General features: G+C 46.2%; 1 protein-coding gene across 12 annotated transcripts in view; it reads right to left on the bottom strand.

The window, feature by feature from the left end:
• PTPRN2 (protein tyrosine phosphatase receptor type N2) overlaps positions 1 to 23,230 on the bottom strand; it is a 1,018,236-nt gene that overhangs the window by 850,214 nt on the left and 144,792 nt on the right. For 4 of the 12 annotated variants that reach the window (XM_078343304.1, XM_078343314.1, XM_078343305.1 and 1 more), the window contains exon 3: positions 8,523 to 8,610. The exons of the other annotated variants lie outside the window; for them this stretch is intronic. In XM_078343304.1, the coding sequence (XP_078199430.1) occupies positions 8,523 to 8,574 (52 nt within the window). In that variant the 5' untranslated portion in view covers positions 8,575 to 8,610. The remainder of the gene's footprint in view (positions 1 to 8,522; positions 8,611 to 23,230) is intronic. 12 annotated transcript variants of the gene reach the window in all.

The following is a 23,230-nucleotide window of genomic DNA, read 5'->3' as shown; positions in this document are numbered from 1 at the left end:
TGATGTATTACAATGAGATGCTCTAACTCTCAGTGTCCTGCTGTGTCAAGCCATGGTGTGCTACATTGAGCTGCTGTAGCTCTTACTGTCCCCTGTGTTGTCATGGTGTACTATATCGAGATGCTATAGCTTTCAATGTTCTACTGTGTTAAGTCACAGTGTAGTATTACATTGAGATGCTGTAGCTCTCAGTGTCCCCACTTGGTTAAGTCAAGGTGTACTACATCTGATGCTCTAGCTCTCACTGTCCCACTGTGTTAAGTCATGGTGTACTACATTGAGATGCTGCAGCTCTCGGTGTCCCACTATGTTAAGACATGGTGTACTACATCAAGATGCTGTAGCCCTCAGTGTCCTGCTGTATTGTCATGGGTACTACATTGTGATGCTGTAGCTCTCAGTATCCCACTGTGTTAAGTCACAGTGTACTACATCAAGATGCTGTAGCTCTTACTGTCCTACTGTGTTAAATCCTGGTGTACTACATCAAGATGCCCTAGCTCTCAGTTTCCCCACTGTTAAGTCACAGTGTACTACATCAAGATACTATAGCTTTCAGTTTCCCTGCTGTGTTAAGTCACAATGTAATACATCAAGTTGTAAGTCACAGTGTACTAATTCAAGATGTTCTAGCTCTGTGTTCTGCTATGTTAAGTCATGGTGTACTACATTGCAATGCTGTAGCTCTCAGTTTCCCCACTGTATTGTCACAGTGTACTACATCAATATGCTATAGCTCTCACTGTCCCGCCGTGACAATGTACTATATCAAGATGCCATAGCTCTCAGTGTTCCACTGTGTTGTCACAGTGTATTACATCAAGATGTTCTAGCTCCCACTGTCCTGCTGTGATAAGTCACAGTGTACTACATCAAGATGTTCTAGCTCTCAGTGTCCTGCTGTGTTAAGTCATGGTGTACTAAATTGCGATGCTGTAGCTCTCAGTTTTTCGCCATGACAATGTACTACATCGAGATGCCGTAGCTCTCAGTGTCCCACTGTGTTGTCATGGTGTATTACATTGAGATGTTCTAGCTCTCACTGTCCACTGTGGTAAGTCACAGTGTACTACATCGAGATATTCAAGCTCTCACTGTCCCACTGTGATAAGTCATGGTGTACTACATCGTGATGGTCTAGCTCTCAGTGTTCTGCTGTGTTAAGTCATGGTATGCTACATCAAAAGATGCTCTAGTTCTCAGTGTTCTGCTGTGTTAAGCCAGCGTGCTACATCGAGATGCTGTAGCTCAGTGTCCCTGCTGTGTTAAGTCAGTGTACTACCTCAAGATGCTCTATTTCTCAGTGTTCTGCTGTGTTAAGTCACAGTGTGCTACATTGAGATGCCATAGCTGTCAGTGTTCTGCTGTTAAGTCACAGTGTACTACCTGAAGATGCTCTAGTTCTCTGTTCTGCTGTGTTAAGTCACAGTGTACTATATTGAGATACTCTAGTTCTGTGTCCTGCTATGTTGTCATGGTGTACTACCTCGAGACACTGTAGTTCTCAGTGTTCCGTTCTGTTGTCACACTGTACTACATCAAGACGTTCTAGCTCTCAGCGTCCTGCTGTGTTAAGGCACAGTGTACTATATCAAGATCCTGTAGCTCTCAGTGTCCCGTTATGTTAAGTCACTGTGTGCTACACTGAGATGCTGTAGTTCTCAGTGTTCCATTATAAGTCACAGTGTACTACATCGAGATGTTCTAGCTCTCACTGATCCCATGTTTTAAATCATGGTGTACTACATTGAGATGCCCTAACTCTCAGTATTCCACTGTGTTAAGTGACAGTGTGCTACCTGGAGATGCTGCAGCTCTCAGTTTCCCCACTGTGTTGTCATGGTGTACTACATCGAGATGCTCTAGCTCTCACTGTCCCATATGTCATGGTATACTATATCGGAATGCTCTAGCTCTCACTGTCCCACATGTCGTGGTATACTATATCGGGATGCTCTAGCTCTCACTGTCCCACATGTCGTGGTATACTATATCAGGATGCTCCAGCTCTCACTGTCCCACATGTCATGGTATACTATATCGAGATGCTCTAGCTCTCTGTGTCCCACTTTGTTAAGTCACGGTGTACTACATCATTGTCAGTGTCACTGTTTTCATTTCCCTACACACTTATAACAATTATAAGAGTTTATAATGTTTTCATAACAATTCTACAGATCATGGAACAATCCTCACTTGCCTATAAGTTATTCCTGTGGTTCACACAGGCCTTGCCACTTCTCCTTCACTGTGCAGTGAGGTACAGCCTCGTATTGGTTTTGTGCTTGGCTCTGACGCTGTTGCCATCTTTTGTAAGGTCCTGTGTTTAAATATTGCATTTCAGGCAGCTGTAGTGTTTCCAACTTTGAGGAGGGATCTGGAGCCTGAAGACCTGTGTCCTTGGCAATGACCTGTGTGTGGACCCACCTTTCTGAAATTAGACCCAGATGCTATCTCAAACCTAAAAAACATTTTCCTGACATCAAGCACTTTTGGCCTCGAAAGCTCCATTTTAGAAAAATGGCTGTTTTGCAAACATTATATAAGCTGTCACTAGCAAGAATTCCTTCACTACCATAATCACTAATCAGAGACTGAGGAAGTCTCAGTCAAGAGCACAGGGCATCAGAACTCTCGGAGGTGCCCAGCAGAGCGACTGTTCTCTTTCCGAGTCCCTGCTCTGGGAGGGTCGGCCCTGACTCACACAGCCCTCCTTCCACATCACACCAGGAGCCCTGCCACACAGCACTGCAGCCAGAGTGAGTGAAATACCTGCTGAGCACTTGGAAATGAGAGCCCAATTCGCAAGCCTCCAGCATTCTGCATGGCCAGTATTCACCACCCACCGATTTCCAAGGTCACACATGATGTCTGACTGGACTCAGAAGCTCAGCACTTCATTATTTTATTATCTTCAAATCTAAAAGAAGGGGCAGTCATTATTTCAAAGCCCACTCCTGAAGGAAAAGACTCATTGACACCAGTGCTGGGGACAGAATCCACCTGTGTTAGCATCAGACCCTGAGCTGTGCCCAATCCTCAGTGCCTCTATTCTTTACTCAACAGGCATCTGCTGAAACTCTGCCACATTGCCACAGTTAGGCTCTTGTGCATCAAGGACCTGACCCCCAAGATCTCCAGAGCTTTGGGGCATGTCAGGGGTTCCTGCCACATTTGTGTCCAGCACAACAGTGAGTAAAGGACTGGGAAAGTGTTTCCCTCCCAGGCCCTCCTATCTCCTTAAAAAAAGGGAACGTGTTCTCTCTGCCAAGTCCTCCTGTCTCCTAGAGTGAGTGAGTCAAGAACTGGGAACGTGTTCTCCCTCCAAAGTTCTCCTGTCTGTTTTCCTTCCCAAGGCAGGCAGGACGCATTGTCTCACGATGAGCTGGCTTTCACCTGAACTCAGAGCGCCAGCACCCCAAAGCTGCAGTGGTGAGGAAGAAACTGCCAACCTGGGAAAACGCCCCTAGGTCTTCAGCCAACACCACAGGCACAGCCTCCGCCTCCTGACTCTTGCTGACCATGGGTTACCTTAGCTCTTCTCTCCTTTGAGGGCATCTGAGCCACATTTGGCTCTTTTCAGAACACAGAATCTTGGCTCTGTCTTTTCCTGGGCTTGGGGTCCCTGGGACTCTGGCTTTAGGCACAATGTCCAGCACACATTCCTCCTTCATCATCAAAAGCCAATGAGATCGGCATAGTTACAAAGTTCCCTTATGTTTTTAATGAGAAGAGTTATTTACAAAAAGAGACCATTTGACAAGTACTGTGCATAAGCAATTCACACCAGTGCATGTTACCCAAGTTCCCTTCCCTCTGAGCCCCAAGCTGTCACGGCTGTGAGCCACGCAAATAAGCTCCTCCCTGTCATCCAAGTGGGCTTCCCAGAAGATAATCCCAGTGACTGAGTGGTTCCTGCCTCCCTCCTCCAGCCACTTTTGTGAAATGTGCAAGCAGCGGTGTCTTCTGTGGAAGCAGGGATAAAGTGGTGGCTCTGAGTCAATTTCTTCTGGGTCCCTGTTAATGAGACACAGCAGTTGCACAAGGGGCAGGTCATAGGTGGTTGTGGCTCACAGACACTCTGGGTTCCAACAGGGCCTAACAGAGATGTCCAAATCCAGGATCACCTTCCCATACTTGATCGGACCCATAACACACCCGGTTCTGCCCCCATCATCCTCTGGTCAAGTATCTGAGTTCAAGGTCATTTCTGAACTGAGGATTCTCACATCTCATTAGGCCTGTGTGGCTCAGATCTTTATTTCAGGCTTGGGAATCAAGGGCCAGCTGCACCCGTTGTCAGTCCCATTACGGCTGGAGGTCCACCGGGTCCCCTTATGGCTGGAGGTCTGCTGGGTCCCATTGCAGCTGGAGGTCCGCCACATCCCTTTATGGCTGGAGGTCCGCCTGGTCCCCTTAAGGCTGGAGGTCCGCTGGGTCCCATTGTGGCTGGAGGTCCGCCACATCCCTTTATGGCTGGAGGTCCACCGGGTCCCCTTACGGCTGGAGGTCCACCGGGTCCCATTAAGGCTGGAGTTCCGCCGGGTCCTATTGTGGCTGGAGGTCCGCCGGGTCCCTTTACAGCTAGAGGTCTGCACATGAAGTCCTGCACAGCTCTTGGGCCTTCTGGTGAAAAGCTGACTGGACTCACACTTGAAAAAAGAGCTCAGCCTGTGGATGTTAGTGACACCCACCCTGGTAGGAAATGCAAACGTAAGGCTGATTTTGTTTCTTGGAGTTTTCAAATTTATTTTAAAGTTGGGGTGAAAAGCACTGGGTTTTTGTGCACTGAGTGAAGGGCAATGCTTCATTATTTATGCGAAGTGCATCAACAAAGTGACATCGAAAGTTTTTGCCATATTTTCCTCTCTGTAGTTTCTCCAAGTGAGATATGTCCAGAAGCAGCTTTCCTGTGATGTGCCTCAAAATAAATGGAAAGAAAGAAACGCAGCAGATGGCTTGGATTAAATCTGAACAGTGATAAATTCTGCTTTTAGGACAGCTGGGTAATGTACTCTTTGCTCAAAAACATGTTTGATCTGAAACACAAAAACAATCTTATGGTTTCCATGAAAAATGAAAGAAAAACGAGGCTGAATAGTGGAGTAAATTGCTAGTTTTCTCCCCAGCATGTTCCGGGCTTCTTTGGGAGCCATATGCTCTGTTTGATGTAAATGAGACAGAACTGAAATTAAAAATTTTTACATTTAAAAGTAGTGACCAAACCTATTTATGAATGCCTTCAAGAAAATAAAGAATTATTATTAGCCCTAAGGTTTAGGGTTAAAAAAATAAAGTTTGTCTTAATGCTGAACAACTTGGGGCCACCTTCATTTTCAGATCTGTGAAATATTCTCAAGCAACATATGCTGAAACTGGAGACCAAGTTACTGATGAGGGAGGTAGGTTGGTTCTTGGCAGTCAAGTCTGGCATTAATAATCAAGCCTCATCACAGAAATACTTAAATCCACTTTTCACAGAATTATCTACTGAAAAGTATCACTAAAATGCAATTTTGCTAGAATACATTAATTTTTCAAGCTGACTGAATCTTACTAAGAGATTGAAAACTACAAAGGAGCTGGACTATAAGAAAATGAATTGCAGTCAACCTTTTAAGAAATGCAGATTGTGTGGTTCAATTCATTCACTTGAGAAAAAAAAAAAAGGAAATGCAGATCAGAATGCAAATCCGAGGTAGGTTCTTAAACTGCAAAAGACAGCATCCACGTCTCTGAAAAAGGCTCGGGCTGTTTGGCCAGCCTGGCTGGGAGAGTTGGAAGGTGAGAAGTACCAACAAGCCCCATCCACGGCAGCTTCCAGTACCATCTGATTTTCTGAATTACAAATCTGGACATGGAATTGAGCCGGAAAACTCTGAATGCTGCCAGATTCTCATTTCAGATGCACACACATACTCTTGCATGTCTCAAAGAAAGTAAAATAAAAGGAAGATAGAAGGACAAAGAAGGAAAAGGAGCCCTCTGCTCCACATGAAAGAGCAAGCACCATCTGAGGGTCTCAGCAGCTGCACTGGACATTATACCAGGACTGGAACTGCCAGCTTCAGGGACCACCATTCGGACATGGTCTCAATAATCTTCCCGAGCTCGGCCAGCTCACGGGAGCTCAAGCTTACAAGTAGTTGGTGAGTAATCCTTATGGTCAGTAGAGATGAAGAAAGTCTTTAAGGCCACTGCCCACTCCTGCTGTTCTCCAGAGGCAAAGCGAGCAGAGGATGATGATGGCAAGTTGGGGTCCAGGCCAGTTTCCCAGACAGGAACCACGGCCACTAAACCAGAGACCACAGGAGTTCTTGCCCTGCTGCTCAGCCCGGGGTCCAGGCCAGTTTCCCAGACAGGAACCACAGCCACTAGACCAGAGACCATAGGAGTTCTTTCACTGCTGCTCAGCCCGGGGTCCAGGCCAGTTTCCCAGACAGGAACCACGGCCACTAGACCAGAGACCACAGGAGTTCTTTCCCTGCTGCTCAGCCCGAAGCAACAAGAAAAAGGAAGCCTGAAGTGACGCCACAAAATGCAAATTTATCTTCAACATTGTCACTTGTTAAGACAGCAAAGAAAAGAGCCTTGAGCCATGAATAAACTGTATAAATCGAATCATTTGGGAAACAAGCAAGAGACCCAAGAGAAACCATGGGGAAGACACCAGGATCCATGTTCCCCTCTATCCCCTACTGCTGGCCCAGACTTGAGCCATACAGGAGAAAAGGAAGTAGATTTGGGAGCTTCCCTCCACCCACAGCAGCCTTCACATGCTGAGTGATGCAAGCCTGACCTTTCCCAGGAGCACCCATGACCTCATGGAGAAACGGTGAACCTCAGGACATGCAATGGTCCTGCCCAAGCTTCCTTTCCAGTGCCCCTACCTGTCCTATCCAGGGCATGCCCAAACTGTCTCAACGAAAACGTTCCTAGAGAAGAAGAGATCTTAGAAATTAGCCCCTTTTGTCCCTCTTTTTTTTTTTTTTTTTGAGACAAAGTCTCGCTCTACCACCCAGGCTGGAGTACAATGGCGTGATCTCAGCTCACTGCAACTTCCACTTCTTGGGTTCAAAAGATTATCCTGCCTCAGCCTCCTGAGTAGCTGAGATTACTAGTTTTTGTATTTTTAGTAGAGACGAGGTTTCACCATGTTGGCCAGGCTGGTCTCAAACCCTTGACCTCTAGTGTTACGCCTACCTTGGCCTCCCAAAGTGCTGGGATTACAGGCATGAGCCACCACAACCAGCCCCTCATTTTCTAGCTGAGGAAAGAAAGAAACTGGGACATTACAGTCCCTTTATGGCCAGCACTGGAATCGAATCATGAAATTGCTTTGCACGGAGTTCTGCTGTGCTCTGTAGTTTGCACAATCATTTCCTCTAATCCTCACAACTCCTCCTCTAAGGTGGTAATTACCTTATTTTCACTTTTTAGATAAGGCTAAAGAGCTCCACGGTCCCGAGTGGAGAGGCACCCATCGGATTCTGGCACCTGCTGGAACCACCCTCCAGGTGCCCAGTGGTTTCTCCAGGGGGGACACAGGCTTACACATGGCACAGAAGTGCTCCGTGACATGCACACGGCATGTCCCACATGGCACATCCCACACGTGGACCCAGAGAGGCCAAAGAGGGCAGGCACATGGCACCATCTGTTCTATTTACGAGTGGCCTGTTCTCTGGGCTTTATTAAGCAACTGCCCAAGTAGAAGAAAAGCAATCATGAAACAAGGCATCATAACGATTCCCCCAGCTGTAATGGGATTGCATCAAGGAGCAAAGCGAGGCGTTGCTTTCAGAAACTCTGCCAATTAATGTTCATTGCTCCCAAAGTCTGTGATTATAACACACTAGCTCCAGTGGCTGAGTGAATGTCACTTCATGCAAAAACAGGGACAATGTCTGTGACCTCTGGAGATGAAGATGAAAGAACTGACTCTCCTGCTTCCGCCATTATTAACATGTCTCTAGCTACATTCAAACAGACCGTATGTGCACATGGAACGGGCTCACACACACACGCCAGCACACGTCATGCCCGGTGGTCAGGAAATGCTCTTCTACCGGGGACTGAGACGCCCGCAAAGCGCAGCCCTGAGAGCAGAGTCAAGCACAATGCTGCTGCTTGGCGCCGGTGGCCAGGCGTGTGTGGTGCCCTCAAGAAGGTCTGGGGACCTCTGGGCCCAGGGGTGCTAACCATCAATCTCCCACCCCAGGTGTGTGCGGTGGCACCCCTGAGAAGGTCTGAGGGCCTCGGGGCCTGGGGGCGCTAACCATCAGCCTCATCTCCCATGCCAGCTCCCAGGGTCTGGGGCCCAGGTGTTTTGGAGAAGGCACTCTGTACTTATATCTACGGAGTGCCATCCACCATCAGGTTACTGTGAGTAAAGGAGAGGACCCTCCATCATGTAGCCATCACTTCGGGCCTTAAGACAAAACAGTCATGTTCATTGCTGCTAAGAACCCAAAACAATAGGCTGAAATGTCCTGAGGTCAGGAAAGATGGAAGAGTCCTACCTAGTCCATCCTCACTGACGCCTTCACACCTGACTCTGCCGAGGACTTCCATTCTGCCCAGCTTCCAAATGTCAGGAGTTCTCTTAACCTAAAACCAAGTGTTAAAAGAGAGCGATGAAAGCCAACAAGCCAGTCTGAGCAACTCCAAACTAGGGCCACAAATGAAACTCACTCCTACAAGAGGGCAGGGGAGCTGGAGCACTTTCTTTCATCCTGAAATGGAAAAACATTCACTTTTAACAATAAGAAAACATGAGGTGGTGAGATGACTTAGATGAGAATATTATCTCATCTAACACCACACAGCGATGTCGGACACGGCTCCCAGCGCATCCAGGCAAGGGGGCTGCGAAGACGAGGGCAGCAGTGAGACCCTCAGAAAAGCCTTTGGGGAAAGCCACTGGGTCATTCTTTTAAACCACGTGTGCCCCTGGACAGAAACTGCACAGGAGAAAACTAACATTATCTGTAGCCCACCAATCTGAGGAAATGGCTGCTAGCAACGTCTGTTTCTCTCCATAGTTGAGATCACAGCATTGGTACTGATATTGGTCTATTTATTATGTTACTTATGGTATCTCCATCGTTGAGGTCACAGCATTGGTACTGATATTGGTCTATTTATTATGTTACTTATGGTATCTCCATCATTGAGGTCACAGCATTGGCACGCTTTATAATAATTGGCACACATTATTCCACCAGGATTTTCTTATGTTCTTAAGAAACATAAGAAGCATAATTCTAGTAGCCAAATGGTATTCGTCACAGAGTCGTCGTCACCCGACCAGGCCTCTGTCTCACAGTCAGGTCACTTTCAGTCAGTGCTCGAAGGGGGCCAGGCAGTGACCTAATGGGAGACAGCTACAGTTCAGAGGCAGAGTTCCTTCCTGATTCTGATGGGGAATTCAGTCACTATGTCTTCGTGTCATTACTCACTTCTTTCACATCTTTTCCAATAAAGACAGAGTTTTTTCATGGCAGTGGAAGTTATAAAAGCAGCTTCCCCTCATGCAGAGCATCCTGAGGGCATGCCAACTGTACCCCAGTGCCAGGATACCCTTACTGCAAAAAAAACAGGGTGCAGGAGGATTTGCAAATTCTAACTGACCCAGCCAAATCAACCTGTGGGCACATGGCGAGTTGGTGGCCAAGCCTGAACTGAGACCAAGGCTTCAGACTCCTCGCACTGGCTGTCTGGCTTGCTAAGATACAATATTCTCATCTAACTGCTCTGTACTAAGAACATGCTTCCTGATCCAACCAATGTGTTTCAGACGTACTGTACCCACACCGGGGCAGCGCAGAGTGTTCCTGCCTCCACAGCACTTGCCCAGCCAAGGGGCTTTCCTGAAGCCAAGGGCATGGTGAGGCAGCATCTGAGACCCTGCTCTGCAGCAGGAGCTGCCCTGCATCTCCAGGGAAGAACACGTTCAATCAGAACTGAAGCACGTTCCAGCAGATCCACAGCCGGAACGATGGAAGCCTTGAGGAGGTCCTGCTAGGCTTTCGGTGCTGGCCCTTAGCAGCTGCTCCTCCCACAGCCCAAAGCTCAGCATCCCTTCTCCAGGACCTTCCTGCCACCAGGTGCTCTCTGCACCACCCACTCCGCCACCATCTCTGCCTCCTTCCCACTGACCGTCAGCCCAATGCTGGGTCCCCACTGCGGCTTCCACACACCCTTAGACCCGCTGGTGATGTGCCATCTCCCTCATTCCCAGCCCAGGAGAGCCTGGCCTGGTCGCACGTCCCTCCTGCCACCCTCCGCTCAAGCACATGGACATCCCAACAGCAGAGCCCTGTCCAAAAGGAAAGAACTCAGCTCCAGACCGCCAGCAGGCAAACGTTCAGGAAGATGGGCTCAACTCAAGTTTCTGGTTTTTCACTAATTCACAGCTTTTTTATTAAATGCAATCTGAATTCAATTGGATGCAGGAGTGGGTTTCCATACTATGCCATTGATAATCAGCTAATGGGGTCTGAAATGTCAAGTCCAAATCGCCAAACAAAAGTGATCATTTAAAAGCAAGATGTGCAAGGGGGTGAATATGAAGCCCAAAGACATGTGAGATTCCCCAAACCCAACCAACTGGCGTGGAGACCACACAGCCTAGCCACACTCCTGGGACCAGAAGATTTCTTAAACAACAATGCTTTGTAAGTATTCCAAGGAGCAGGAGAATCCACCTGAATTGAAAGAGGGCTAAAGAATGCAGCAAGCTTGCATGGGATGGGATGAGGGAGAGCAGCCTGCAGGCCTCACAGGCAGAAGGGCCTCTCAGACCCGGAAGTCAGTGCCACACGTGGAGGTCTCTGGTGAAGGTGAAAACCGCCCCATCACCTTCATGGAAATGCTTCAGGGTGTGTGGCCCCAGGCATGTTTCCAGAAGGTCTCAGTGGCTTGCGGGGCCTCACAGGGCTCAGTGCGGCCCTGGCTCTGGTGGACTCCCACTCCAAGAGCCAAGATCACTGCATGGGCATGCATGCTTCTTGTCCTAATGGACAGGGAACCGTTTGGTGGTGTTGCTACCACAAGAGATATGGCAGGGCTGCGGGATCAATGAAGCCCTAAGGCCCACTCACCCCTTGGGGGACCGATGTTGTGTCCCTTCAGGAAGCTGCAGCCTGCCCTGGGATTTCCAGGAAACAAGGCCAGCTTCCATGAGAGCACGGAACCCAGCTCACACTCCCACTATGAAAGAAGCACCTGGTGACTGCCCTGCAGTGAAAGCAGGAGAACCGGGGAGGAGCCCCCATACTCTCAGAAAGGTCCCTGCACGGAGACCCCCAGGCAGTGGCCATCTGACCCTGGCTGTGTCTGGCCGTGGAACCAGAGCAGACATGTTTGACTCCAATCAGACCGAAGGGGTGAAGTCGCCCTTGGGGAGCTGGCTAACGAGGACCACCCAAGACCCCAGAACATGGCAAATGCAAAGAGCTTGGACTGAGGAAAACAAGTTCAAATTCGTCACTGTGATTTCAAGCAAATCAGAACCAAATTCTTGTCTTTGTCTCAGTGAGAATGTTTTCAGTGACAGATCAGAGCCAGCTTGAACACTCGGCCAGCTTGAACACTGGGTACTCACTCACTCACACTGGGCTCACACCGGGCACACACTGGATACACACTGAGCACACGGTGGATACATACGGGGCACACACTAGGCACACATCGGCACACACTAGGCACACACTGGGCACACACTGACTCACTGGGCACACACTAGGGACACATCAACTCACTGGGCACACACTAGACACATATCAACTCACACTGGGCACACACTAACACACTGGGCACACACTGGGCACACAACTCACACTGGGCACAAACTGGGCACACATCAGCTCACACTGGGCACACACTGGCTTATACCAGGCACACACTGAGCACACTCTGGCTTATACCAGGCACACATTGGACACACAATGGCTTATTCTGGGCTCACACTGGGCACACACTGGCTCACAGTGGACATACACTGAGCACACACCAGGCTCACACTGGATCACAGCCACAAACCTGACAGACAGGCTGGTGCTTGAGAAGCTGTGTCCGAGTGCTCCACCATGTTACCCAGGACCGGCTCGTCCCTCTCTCTGACCTGCCTGCTGGACATCAATACCAGCCCTCAAGTGCCAGCAGTGACAAGTCTACCTGCTGTCCTGCCCACCTGAGCAGAAATGCAGAGTCTTGTCCAGCATCCTCAGAGTCTAGTCCACTCTAACAGGATCCACTTTGGTCACATGACCCCTCCTGAGCCAATCACTGCAGCCATGACCATGGCATATTCTGGCCAACTCACGGGAGGCCTTGTTCAGGACAGGGAGGGGAGGACTCGGAGTTCCCACTGGACCTTTAATGAAGTGTGAGGGAGAAGAGAAACATGACATGGTCAGGGAGATGCCACAGGTGCTCCCCATATCCTCAGGGGAACCACACACAGTGACTCATGAGTAGCAGCGAGGTGGGCGCGGGAGGGCCTTGAACCAGGGCGAAAGCACTGGGCACTCCAGAATCCCAGGCCTGTTCCCTGAACAAGCCTCCAAACCTATCAAGCTAGAGCTAACTACAAATGACAAAGTCCTGTCAGACAGAGCTCAAACGCAGGTTTCAAATGTTTTGGTCATGAAAAGCTGACCTCTGAGTCATCCTGGGACGGTGTTGAGGATGGGGAGGGTGCAAGCTCTGGCCCAGGCCCCACCTTTCCCAGGGAAGGCAAGCATCACTTAAATGCCTGCAGCCTCCTGCAAAGGTTTTCTGAGACTATCAGCAAAGATAAAATGTGTTAAAGCCCCTGGAATACATTTAAATTATTATGCAAATGAACAACAGCTATTAGAAATATCACCTTATAAACTTTTCATTGAAATATTGTGCATTCCAAAGAGTGCACCGATGAGAAGTACACACTTGATGATGCCTGAAGACGCAGCCTGGCCTGGGATTTCCAGGAAGCAAGGCCAGCTCAGAACAGATGCAAGTCCCATAAAACGGAGCTTAAGACAAGCCTCACCCTCACTAGACCTGCTTACACTCTTGCTACAGACGAAACACCTGGTGACTAACCTGGAGTGAAAACAGGAAAGGGGGAAGAGCCCCCAACCTTATGAATTTTTGCAAAACAAACACACCCACCCAGACACAGATTCGTCACCGACAAGCCCCTACCCATCCTCTCAGTCAACATCATTCTAAATCCCAGGCTGAACATGAGCTTTGCCTGTTGAAGCTTCAGGTCAACGGAATCACACTCTGTGCTCTTTTGAGTCTGGCTTCTTTGCACAACGTCACATTTGTGAGAGTCATCTGTGCTGCTCTGTGCCACGGTAGCTGGTGCTTTTCTACTGCTCTGTAGTATTTAATTGTATGAAACACCCCACCGTTATTTATACATTCTACTGTGGATAGACGTATAAGTTATTTCAGTTGTAAGCTGTTATAAATCAAGCTGCTGGGAACATTCTTAGGCATTTTTGTATATTTAAGTTTGCATTCCTATTGGGTATGTACTCACAGGAGCGGAATTACCAGACCATAAAAGACGAATGTGTTCAGCTTCCACAGATACAAACCAAGCTGCTAGACACATTCTTGTACGTGTCCTTTGCAAACCTCAGTCTGCATTTCTGTTGGGAATAAGCATATCTATGGGTGAAATTATTCGATCACAGGGTAAAAAAAAATACAAGGCTACATTTGCCACTTTATATTGAAGTTTACAGGCAAAAGTTGCTCGTGATATGGACCTATAGCAATGTCCACTTTTTATTCCTGGCTTGGGTGAGTTGGTCCTTCCTTCTGTTTTTCTTGATCAGGCTTGCCAGAAATTTATATTCAAATCTTTTAAAGAATCAACAATTGGTGTTGTTCATTCTCTTTATATTGTACATTTGTTTTCTCTTACATTATTTTTGCTCTTCTTTTTATCATATTCTTATATGTCTTTAACTTCAATTTTGTTCTTTTCCTTTTCTTTTTTTTTTTTTTGAGACGAAGTTTCACTCTTGTTGCCCAGGTTGGAGTGCAATGGCGCAATCTCAGCTCACCACAACCTCCGCCTCCTGGGTTCAGGCAATTCTGCCTCAGCCTCCTGGGATTACAGGCACGCGCCACCATGCCCAGCTAATTTTTGTATTTTTAGTAGAGACGGTGTTTCACCTTGCTGACCAGGATTGTCTCGATCTCTTGACCTCATGATCCACCCGCTTCGGCCTCCCAAAGTGCTGGGATTATAGGCGTGAGCCACTGCACCCGGCCAATTTTGTTCTTTTTCTAAATTCTTTAGACACGTATTTTCACCCTTTCTTCTTTTCTATTAAAAGCATTTGAGATTATAATTTATTTCTGACCATAGCTTTAGCTTGATCCCAAAATTCCCACAATTGCTTAACATTGTATTTTTATTTTAGTTCAGTTCAAAGTATCTTCAGATTTCTGTCAACATTTCTTCTTTGACACATGGGGTATTTAGAAGAGTACTACTTAATTTCCAAACATTTAGATATTTCTAGGGGTTTTTTTCCCAATGTTTTTAGCTTAATTTCTTTCACCAAAAAAATACTCTGAGATGGTCATTTTCAGTATGTATGCCATGTGCACTAGATCAGAATGCAGGTTCTATTTGATAGGTGCAGTGTGCCACTGAGGCCAAGATTGCTAATCTCGTTCTTCAGACCTCTTTGGCGTCTCTCTCTAAATACCTGATAGAACAAACATACCAATAATAAAAGCAAACATGCATAAAATGCATATGAAATTGTGCATTATTCTTTCCTTTACTTATCAAACATTTGCTTTATATATTTGAAAATTATATCAGGTGCATCAAATGTATAATTATCATGTGTTCCTGATAGACTAGTCCTTATTTTTATGACCCTTTTTATCTCAAAAAATGCTTCCAGCCTTAAGACCTACTTTGTGTATTAGTTTAGATAGACCGGCTTTCTTTAGGTAATGTTTTCATTGTATTCTCTTCCTGCCTTAAGACCTACTTTGTGTATTAGTTTAGATAGACCGGCTTTCTTCAGGTAATGTTTTCATTGTATTCTCTTCCTGCCTTAAGACCTACTTTGTGTATTAGTTTAGATAGACCAGCTTTCTTCAGGTAATGTTTTCACTGTATTCTCTTCCTGCCTTAAGACCTACTTGGTGTATTAGTTTAGATAGACCGGCTTTCTTTATGTAATGTTTTCACTGTATTCTCTTCCTGCCTTAAGACCTACTTTGTGTATTAGTTTAGATAGACCAGCTTTCTTTAGGTTAATGTTTTCATTGTATTCTCTTCCAGCCTTTCAACCTTTTATATCGCAACATTGAAGGTAGTCCCTGGTAAGCAGCATGGTTTTGATTTTTAGTGGCAATCTTTAATTTTTGATTGGAATGTTTATCTCATTTATTTGCAATGAAATTACTAATATGTTGGAATTTATATCTACTATCTATCTTCGTTTTTTATTTGTCTTATCTGTTTTATTTTCCCCTTTACTCTTTTTTATTGCTTTCTTTTGGATTGAGTATTTTTATTCCCTTTCTTAGCTTGTTAGCTATTGTTTTTGTGGTTATTCTAGAAATAACAACAAGGTCCTTGACTTATTATGGTGCAGCACACGTAAGCGCATCCCAAATGGTGTCAGAAAGACTGGATATCCACATGCAAAGAACAAAACTCTACTATCATCTTATACCACACACACACACACACACACATCAACTAAAAATGGATTGCTGCCTTAAATGTAACTCCTGAAATGGTAAACCTCCTAGAAGAAAACATAGAAAAAAACCTTCATGACATTGGTCTTGGCAATTATTTTTCGGATCTGACACCAAAAACTCAGGCAACAAAAGCAGAAATAGACAAGTAAGACTATATCAAACTAAAGTTTCTGCACAGCAAAAGAAACAATCCACAGAGTGAAAAGGCAGTCTACAGAACAGAAGACTTGTATATCATATAACTTTTTTTAAAGTTAATATCCAATAACCAAAAACAAAATATCCTGATTTTTTGTTTAATGGGCAAAAGGACCTGAATAGTCATTTCTCACAAGAAGAAATACAAATGGACTACAGATATACAACACAAATGCTCCACATCACTAATCATCAGCAAAATCAAAATCAACACTACAATGAGCTATCATATCACACTTGTCAGATAGCTATTATCAAAAAAAAAAAAAAGAAGAGTCTTGGTGAAGATTGTAAGCTGCTGTGGAGATACAGAAAGAACCTATGTACTGTGGGAAATAGTACAGTTTCCTCAAAAAAATTAAAAATGGAACTACGATTTGATCCAGCAATCCCACAGCTGGGCTTTTACCCAAAAGAGTCAAAATCAAGATCTCCAAAGAGATACTTGCATTCCCACACTCACTGTGGCATCATTTGCAATATCCGAGAAGTGGAAACAACCCAAATGTCCATCAACAGACAGACAGGTTTTGAAAATGCGGTGTATCTATGCAGTGAAACATTACTCAGCCTTAAAAAAGAAAATCCTGCCGTAAGTGACACCATAGATGAACCTGGAAGACATGAGCTGTGTGAAATAATCCAGGCACAGAAAAGAAAACACCGCATGACTGCACTTAGACAAGGCTTCTAAAATAGTCAATTCACAGAAACAGAGAGAGGATGATGGTTTCCAGGGACTGGGTGGCGGCAAGGGTGGGGAGTTGCTAATCAATGGGTATGAAGTTTTAGTTCTGCAGGATGAACGAGGGGTAGAGATCTGCGGTACGACATCACAGCTATGGTCAACAATACTGTGCTATGCCCTTAAAATGTTAAGAGGGTAGATCACATGTTACAGATTCTTTCCACAAAAAAGAACACGGATCCCCGACTTATTACACTGTAACACACATTATCACATCCTGGAAAATGCCAAAACCTGAGAACACTGACTACTTTACCTTCTGTGCAGTCAATATTTATGTTGATTCACCAACCCACTGACACCTCCCACTGCTGTCCCAGCCTTCCTTATTTCCTTGTTTCCACATGGGATTATTTTCCTTCTGCCAGAAGTCCCCGAAGTATTTTCATAAGAGTCATCTGTTGATGGAGTCTCTCAAGTTCTGTTTGTCTGGACATGTCTTGATTTCATCTTTATACTGAGAAACATTTCCAGTGAGGAAAGAACTTGAGTTGATGGGGTGTTTTCCTCCCTCACATGGGAGGTTCACCACACTGCCTTCTGGTCTCCATGGTTTCTGGTGAAACAATTCATCAATAGAGATGAATGTCATATGCTTTTTCTCTGCCTGCTTTCCAGATTTTCTCTTAAAGTTTGGTTTTTGCTAATTTTAGGATGATGTTGAGACATAGAGTTTTCTTTGTATTCATTTTGTGAGGCTGAACTAACTATACAAAACTGCCAGTATTAAACTGTTATTTATCTTTAAAATAGCTACATAATAGATCTTTTAAAAGCCAGGGTTTGGTGTCTTTCTTCAGGTTTGAAAAGACACCTTAGCTATCTATCATTGCCTCGAATATTGCTTCTTTCTTTTCTTTCTCCTATTCTGGGACTCCACTTACATGTATAGACCTTTCCAACAGATCTCACATGCCTCATACGCTCTCTCCTATACTGTTTCTCAGTTCTGATCTGTTACTCTGCCTGGTTATTTCCCATGGACCTTCATCCAGCTCAGTCATCCACTCTTCCTTCACACCCAATCTTTTGTGATACCCATCTATTGAGTTCTTAATTTCAGGTCTACAATTTCCATTTGGTTACTTTGTTCATAGAATCAATTTTTCTGGTGAAATTGTCCACGTACCCCTTATTTTCTTAACATATCAATCAGAGTTCTTTTAAAATTTGACTGTGACAAGTATAATAACTATCTGTGGGTATAACATTATCATCTGTTTTTGTGTCTTGGTCTTGCTTCTTGACAACTGAAATTCAGACATTACATATGAAACTGCAGAGACTTTGGGTGATTCTATCTTCTTACCTTCCTCCTCACTAGACAGCCATATGGAGGGTAGATCCCCTTAACTCAAGTGAGGCCTGAGCCAACAGTTCAGACCTGTCATTCTTGGAAGGATCAGTCTACTCATGGTTTATCCTCACACTTATGACATGACTCATCTGGGGCCGGGAGCTCGGTGTGTGCTATGGCCCCTCTTTCTTAGAAGTTCCTGAATTCCAGTTGTGTCTCTTCAGCATTATAAGACTGCCAAAAATTCTTCCCTGCTTTTCCATAGCTTTCTGATCAGCATCTTCCTCAACTCAAGAATTTGGCCAGTGTGTCAAAGGTGAAAGCCACAGGTGCTGATTGCCTCTGTGCGTTTCTCTCTGGGATCCAGTCTCCTCAAGACCTGGTAACCTTTGCAACCCAAACATCAATTTGCGTGTCGCTCAACCTGTGAGGTAGCCAAGTGCTCTGCGGGATTCACTGCCTCTTCTCCACAACCCTTACCTAATTTCTAGCCTCTTTGGACAGGAATCACAAATGTCCCCAGGAGACAGGCAGCCCAGAGGGATCAGCTCCCCAACAGTGCCCTCCAATGGGTCTTTCTTAAAAGTTTTATTGGCTGGGCACGGTGGCTCACGCCAGTAATCCCAGCACTTTGAGAGGCTGAGGCAGGCAGATCACCTGAGGTCAGGAGTTTAAGACCAGCCTGACCAATATGGTGAAACCCTGTCTCTACTAAAAATACAAAAAATTAGCCGGGTGTGGTGGCAGGTGCCTGTAGTCCCAGCTACTTGGGAGGCTGAGACAGGAGAATTGCTTGAAGCCAGGAGGCAAAGTTGCAGTGAGCCGAGATTGTGCAACTGCACTCCAGCCTGGACAACAGAGCAAGACTCCATCTCAAAAAAACCCAAAACAAACAAAAAGTTTTATTTTATTTTTAATTGACAAATAATTGTACATATGTGTGGGGTGCAACGTGATATTTCAATACACATATACACGGTGCAATGACCGAATCAGGCTCATTAACAGGATCCTGGCCTCTCAAATCCCAGCTGCCTCCACAGCTCCCAAAGCTGATGTTCCATATATTTTATCCAACACTGCTAGTTGTTCTTCGCAGGAAATCCGATCTGATGCAGACAGATCACTACAGCCAAGAGAAGGCCAGTTCTGGCCATTGATTTTCTTGGAATTTGCTAAAGATGAATTGTGCTGTGTGAAAATGCACTTTAAGCTGACACCTAGCTGATTAGCATATAGGGCTTAGCAGCACTTCCACAGCTAGGGACTTCCTCATAGACACTCTTTGACCAGGGGCCAGCAAACTGCAGCCTTGGACCTGCCCCACCTGTCTTTTCATTTAAGGCCTGTGAAAGCAAAATAAACCTTGGGACTCTAAAACTACTAGGCTAAATGGCAAAATCAAGCTGGGAACTGCTCAGGGCACACCTGCCTCCCACTCTGTTCAGAGTCCCTCGTCCCTCGGAGGCTCCCCTCAGACAAACGCATATCTCGTTGCTCCCGCTCCCCTACTGTTTATGTAAAAATGCAGATTCACTGAGCCAGGCTCAATAGTGTATTCTGTGGAAGGCTGGTCAAGGACTCAAGAGAATGCAACCTTTTGTCTCTTACCTACTTCTAACCTGGAAGCCCCACTTCCAGTTGTCCCACCTTACTGGACCAAACCAAAGCACATCTCACACATACTGATTGACGTCTCATATCTCCCTAAAATGTATAAAAGCAAACTGTACACGGGACCACCTCAGGCACATGTCTCAGGACTTGCGGAGGCCGTGTCACCGGTGTGTCCTTAACCTTGGCAAAATTAACTTTCTAAATTGATTGAGACCTGTCTCACGGGCCTATGAGCTAAGAATGGTTTTTATATTTTTAAAGGGTTGTAGGAAAAAGGAGAAAGAGAAGGAGAAGAAGTGGGGAAGGGAGAAGAAAGGAGGAGAAGAGGGGGAGGAGTGGGGGCAGTAATAAGAGGAGGAGGGAGGAGCAGAAAACAGTTGCTACATGTGGCTTTCAAAGCCAAGGTATTTATCAACTGGTCCTTTACAGAGAAAGTTTGCCAACCCCAGTTCATGACCATCTCTAATTCTTTTAAATATCAAGTCATGGTGTTTATTAATATAAAGATTGCATAGTAAATTCAGCTTTAATAGACACAGAAAGTAAAGACATGAAAATCAGTTCGTATTCATTGCAAGACAAGTCTGAAAGATCAGCAAGACGGCCCAGTCTGTGGAGCCCCAGGCTTATTTACAGGGTGCACCTCGTGGAGCCCACAAGGAAGGTAGATCTTTTGGAAATAATTTTACAATGTGGAAATATTGACTGATTTATTGATGAGAAACCCAGGGAGGAGCTGGTTTGGGGTTCCGTGACTCCATGCTGAGGCACCGTCTTCCGGCTTGGGGTTCTGTGTCGCCATGCTGAGGCACCGTCTTCCGGTTTGGGGTTCCCGTGTCGCCATGCTGAGGCTCCATCTTCCGGCTTGGGGTTCCGTGATGCCATGCTGAGGCTCCGTCTGCATTTCCTGTCATGCTCTACCAAGTCATTTAGAAAATATCTTCATTTTTCTATGCTCACATGAGTCATACTGGGTCCTGACAACCTCCTGACCTCTTACCCTAATGAGTCTTCATTTCTGAGTAGACATTTCTCCCAAACTTAGTTGCAACAACACACGGTGTGTGGTCACAGCCCATGAAGGTAGAGACAGGCTCAAAACTGCCTTCTTGTGGGCAAAGTCACCTCCTCAAACATCCTATGAAGACCTGACGTTCAGACACCAAATGCCCCAGGCCCAGCTCCCAAAAGCTAGATGGACTGTCGGTTCGGGCCTCAAATCAGAGGCTGTGGTGCCTGTGGTATCCCAGGACTGCTGCCATAGGGTTCTAGCATAGCTCCAGGCAGACTTCCTCAACAACAGCGACGGTGATGGTGGTGAGAGTGATGGTGATGGTGGTGGTGAGGGTGAAAGGGGGGATGGTGGTGATGGTGGTGGTGGTGATAATGATGGTGATGGCAGTAGCATTTGTAGCTATGGGCCTGGTAATGACGGTAGTGATGGTGATAGGGGTGATAGTGGTGATGGCGGTGGCAGTGGCGACGGTGTTAGTGGTGGTGATGATGGTGGTGATGGTGACATTGGTGGTGGTGATAATGGTGGCATACTGGTGATGGGAGTGGTCATGGTGATGGTGGTAGTAGTGATGGTGGTGGTGATAGTCACAGGGTGGTGGTAGTGGTGGTGATGATGGTGATGGTGATGGTGATGGGGTGGATAGTGGTAGTGGTGGTGGTGGTGGTGGTGATGATGGTAATGGTGGTGGTGGCAGTGGCAATGGTGTTGGTGGTGATGATGCTGGCGATAGAGGTGCAATGGTGGTGGTGATGGTGATACTGGTGATGGGGGTGGTCATGGTGATGATGGTGATAGTAGTGATGGTGGTGGTGATGGTAGTGATGGCGTGGTGGTAGTGGTGGTGATGGGGTGGTAGTGGAGATGATGGTGGCAGTAGTGGTGGTGGCAGTGGTAATGGCAGTAACCGGGTGTGGTGGTAGTAGCGGTGGTGGTGACAGTGATGGTGATGAGGGTGGTGATGGTGGTGGTAGTGGTAGTGATGGGGTGGTAGCAACAGTGGTGACAGTGGTAATGATAGTAGTGATGGTGATGGCAGTGGTGGTGATAGTGATGGTGGTGGCAGTTGTGATGGTGGTGGTGATGGTGGCAATGGTGATGGCAGTGGTGGTGATAGTGATGGTGGTGGCAGTTGTGATGGTGGTGGTGATGGTGGCAATGGTGATGGCAGTGGTGGTGATAGTGATGGTGGTGGCAGTTGTGATGGTGGTGGTGATGGTGGCAATGGTGATGGCAGTGGTGGTGATAGTGATGGTGGTGGCAGTTGTGATGGTGGTGGTGATGGTGACAATGGTGATGGCAGTGGTGGTGATGGTGGCAAGGAAATCATTCTCTGATCACCTGACATGATTAAAAAGATGAGCAGAGAATGTCATCATATGATGTCTAAGGAGGCTGAGCCTGAGAACCCTGGAATGCTTGCATTCCCCATATGCACACATGCGAGGGCTGAAAGTGACCGGTTATCTATTCATGGTTATCATCTGCATGGTGGAGAAACACTGCAGCCTACATTTTCTCCACTAGAGGGCTGGTTCAACACATGATGGCACCTGCATGCAACGGATACCATGTATCAGTATTCAACCCGGAATACCACTCAGCATTCAGAAGTAAGACAGTCTATATTTGGCAAGTGATAAGAAAAATTTGCAGAAGTACAGGATTCTATTTTTGGTGTGTGTGTTTGTGCCCAGAAAAGCATCTAAAAAGACATTTAGCTGAATGATCTTCACAAGGATTATCTTGGGGCTTTAGGACCCTCAGGCGGTGATTTTGATTTGTGCCTTGTACCTTTGTGCACTCCCCAGCCGTGCAGTGCTCCGCCTGCTTCCTCCCCTTTGGTGCGCTTCGATTCTAGTAACAGGAAACATGTATATAAAAAAGGCACAGGAGGGAATGTATGTTTCCTTTTTTGTCAGAAAATAAAATGACACACTTCCATTTTAGGAAAAGTTAGAACAGATTTTTTATCTCCTTCCACCATTCTTGCCTTATGGAGGACAAGAGGAGGACAGGGCCTCCAAGCAAATGGGCACAATAGTGAGTTAAAAGAAACATTTATAAATCTAGAGCATAGTCTTTGCCCTAGAAAGACAGTACTAAAGCAGACAGAAGCCTTTTCAGGAACATAAATAAGTATCTTTAAAAAAATAAAACTTTTTTGTTCCCTTTAAATCAGAACGCCTCTTAAGCTGGTCAACAAGCACACTGCAAATGTCCTGTCCCCACTAGGTGGCCACAGGTCACTGGGGGAGTGGGTCTTTGTGGGCAGAGGCAGGAGCGGAGTCTGCAGAGGACATGCGACCCCATCTTCCACGGCTCGGGCAAAGGCTCCTGTGGCTCCAGGGCAGTGCCAAGCATGACCACTCCCCGAAGGCTCAGAAGGCTGCAAAGTGGCCACCTCTTGCCTGAGTTGCCAGACTCAGTTGCAATCCAAGGGGTAGGTTTATATCAAATCAATAGAAAAACTTGATTTCTGGGGAAAGGCTGAAATCAATCAACAGAGAATTAACGAGACCGTTTTCCCACTGACAGGTCTGTAATTATGCGCTGGGGGCTGCCCCCCGCATGGTCAGTCACATTGTGCAGCTCTCAGGCTGAATACTAA

The sequence above is a fragment of the Callithrix jacchus genome, chromosome 11, assembly GCF_049354715.1.
Source record: "Callithrix jacchus isolate 240 chromosome 11, calJac240_pri, whole genome shotgun sequence".
Taxonomy (NCBI): Eukaryota; Metazoa; Chordata; class Mammalia; order Primates; family Cebidae; genus Callithrix; species Callithrix jacchus.
This window is presented reverse-complemented; position numbering and strand designations above follow the sequence as displayed.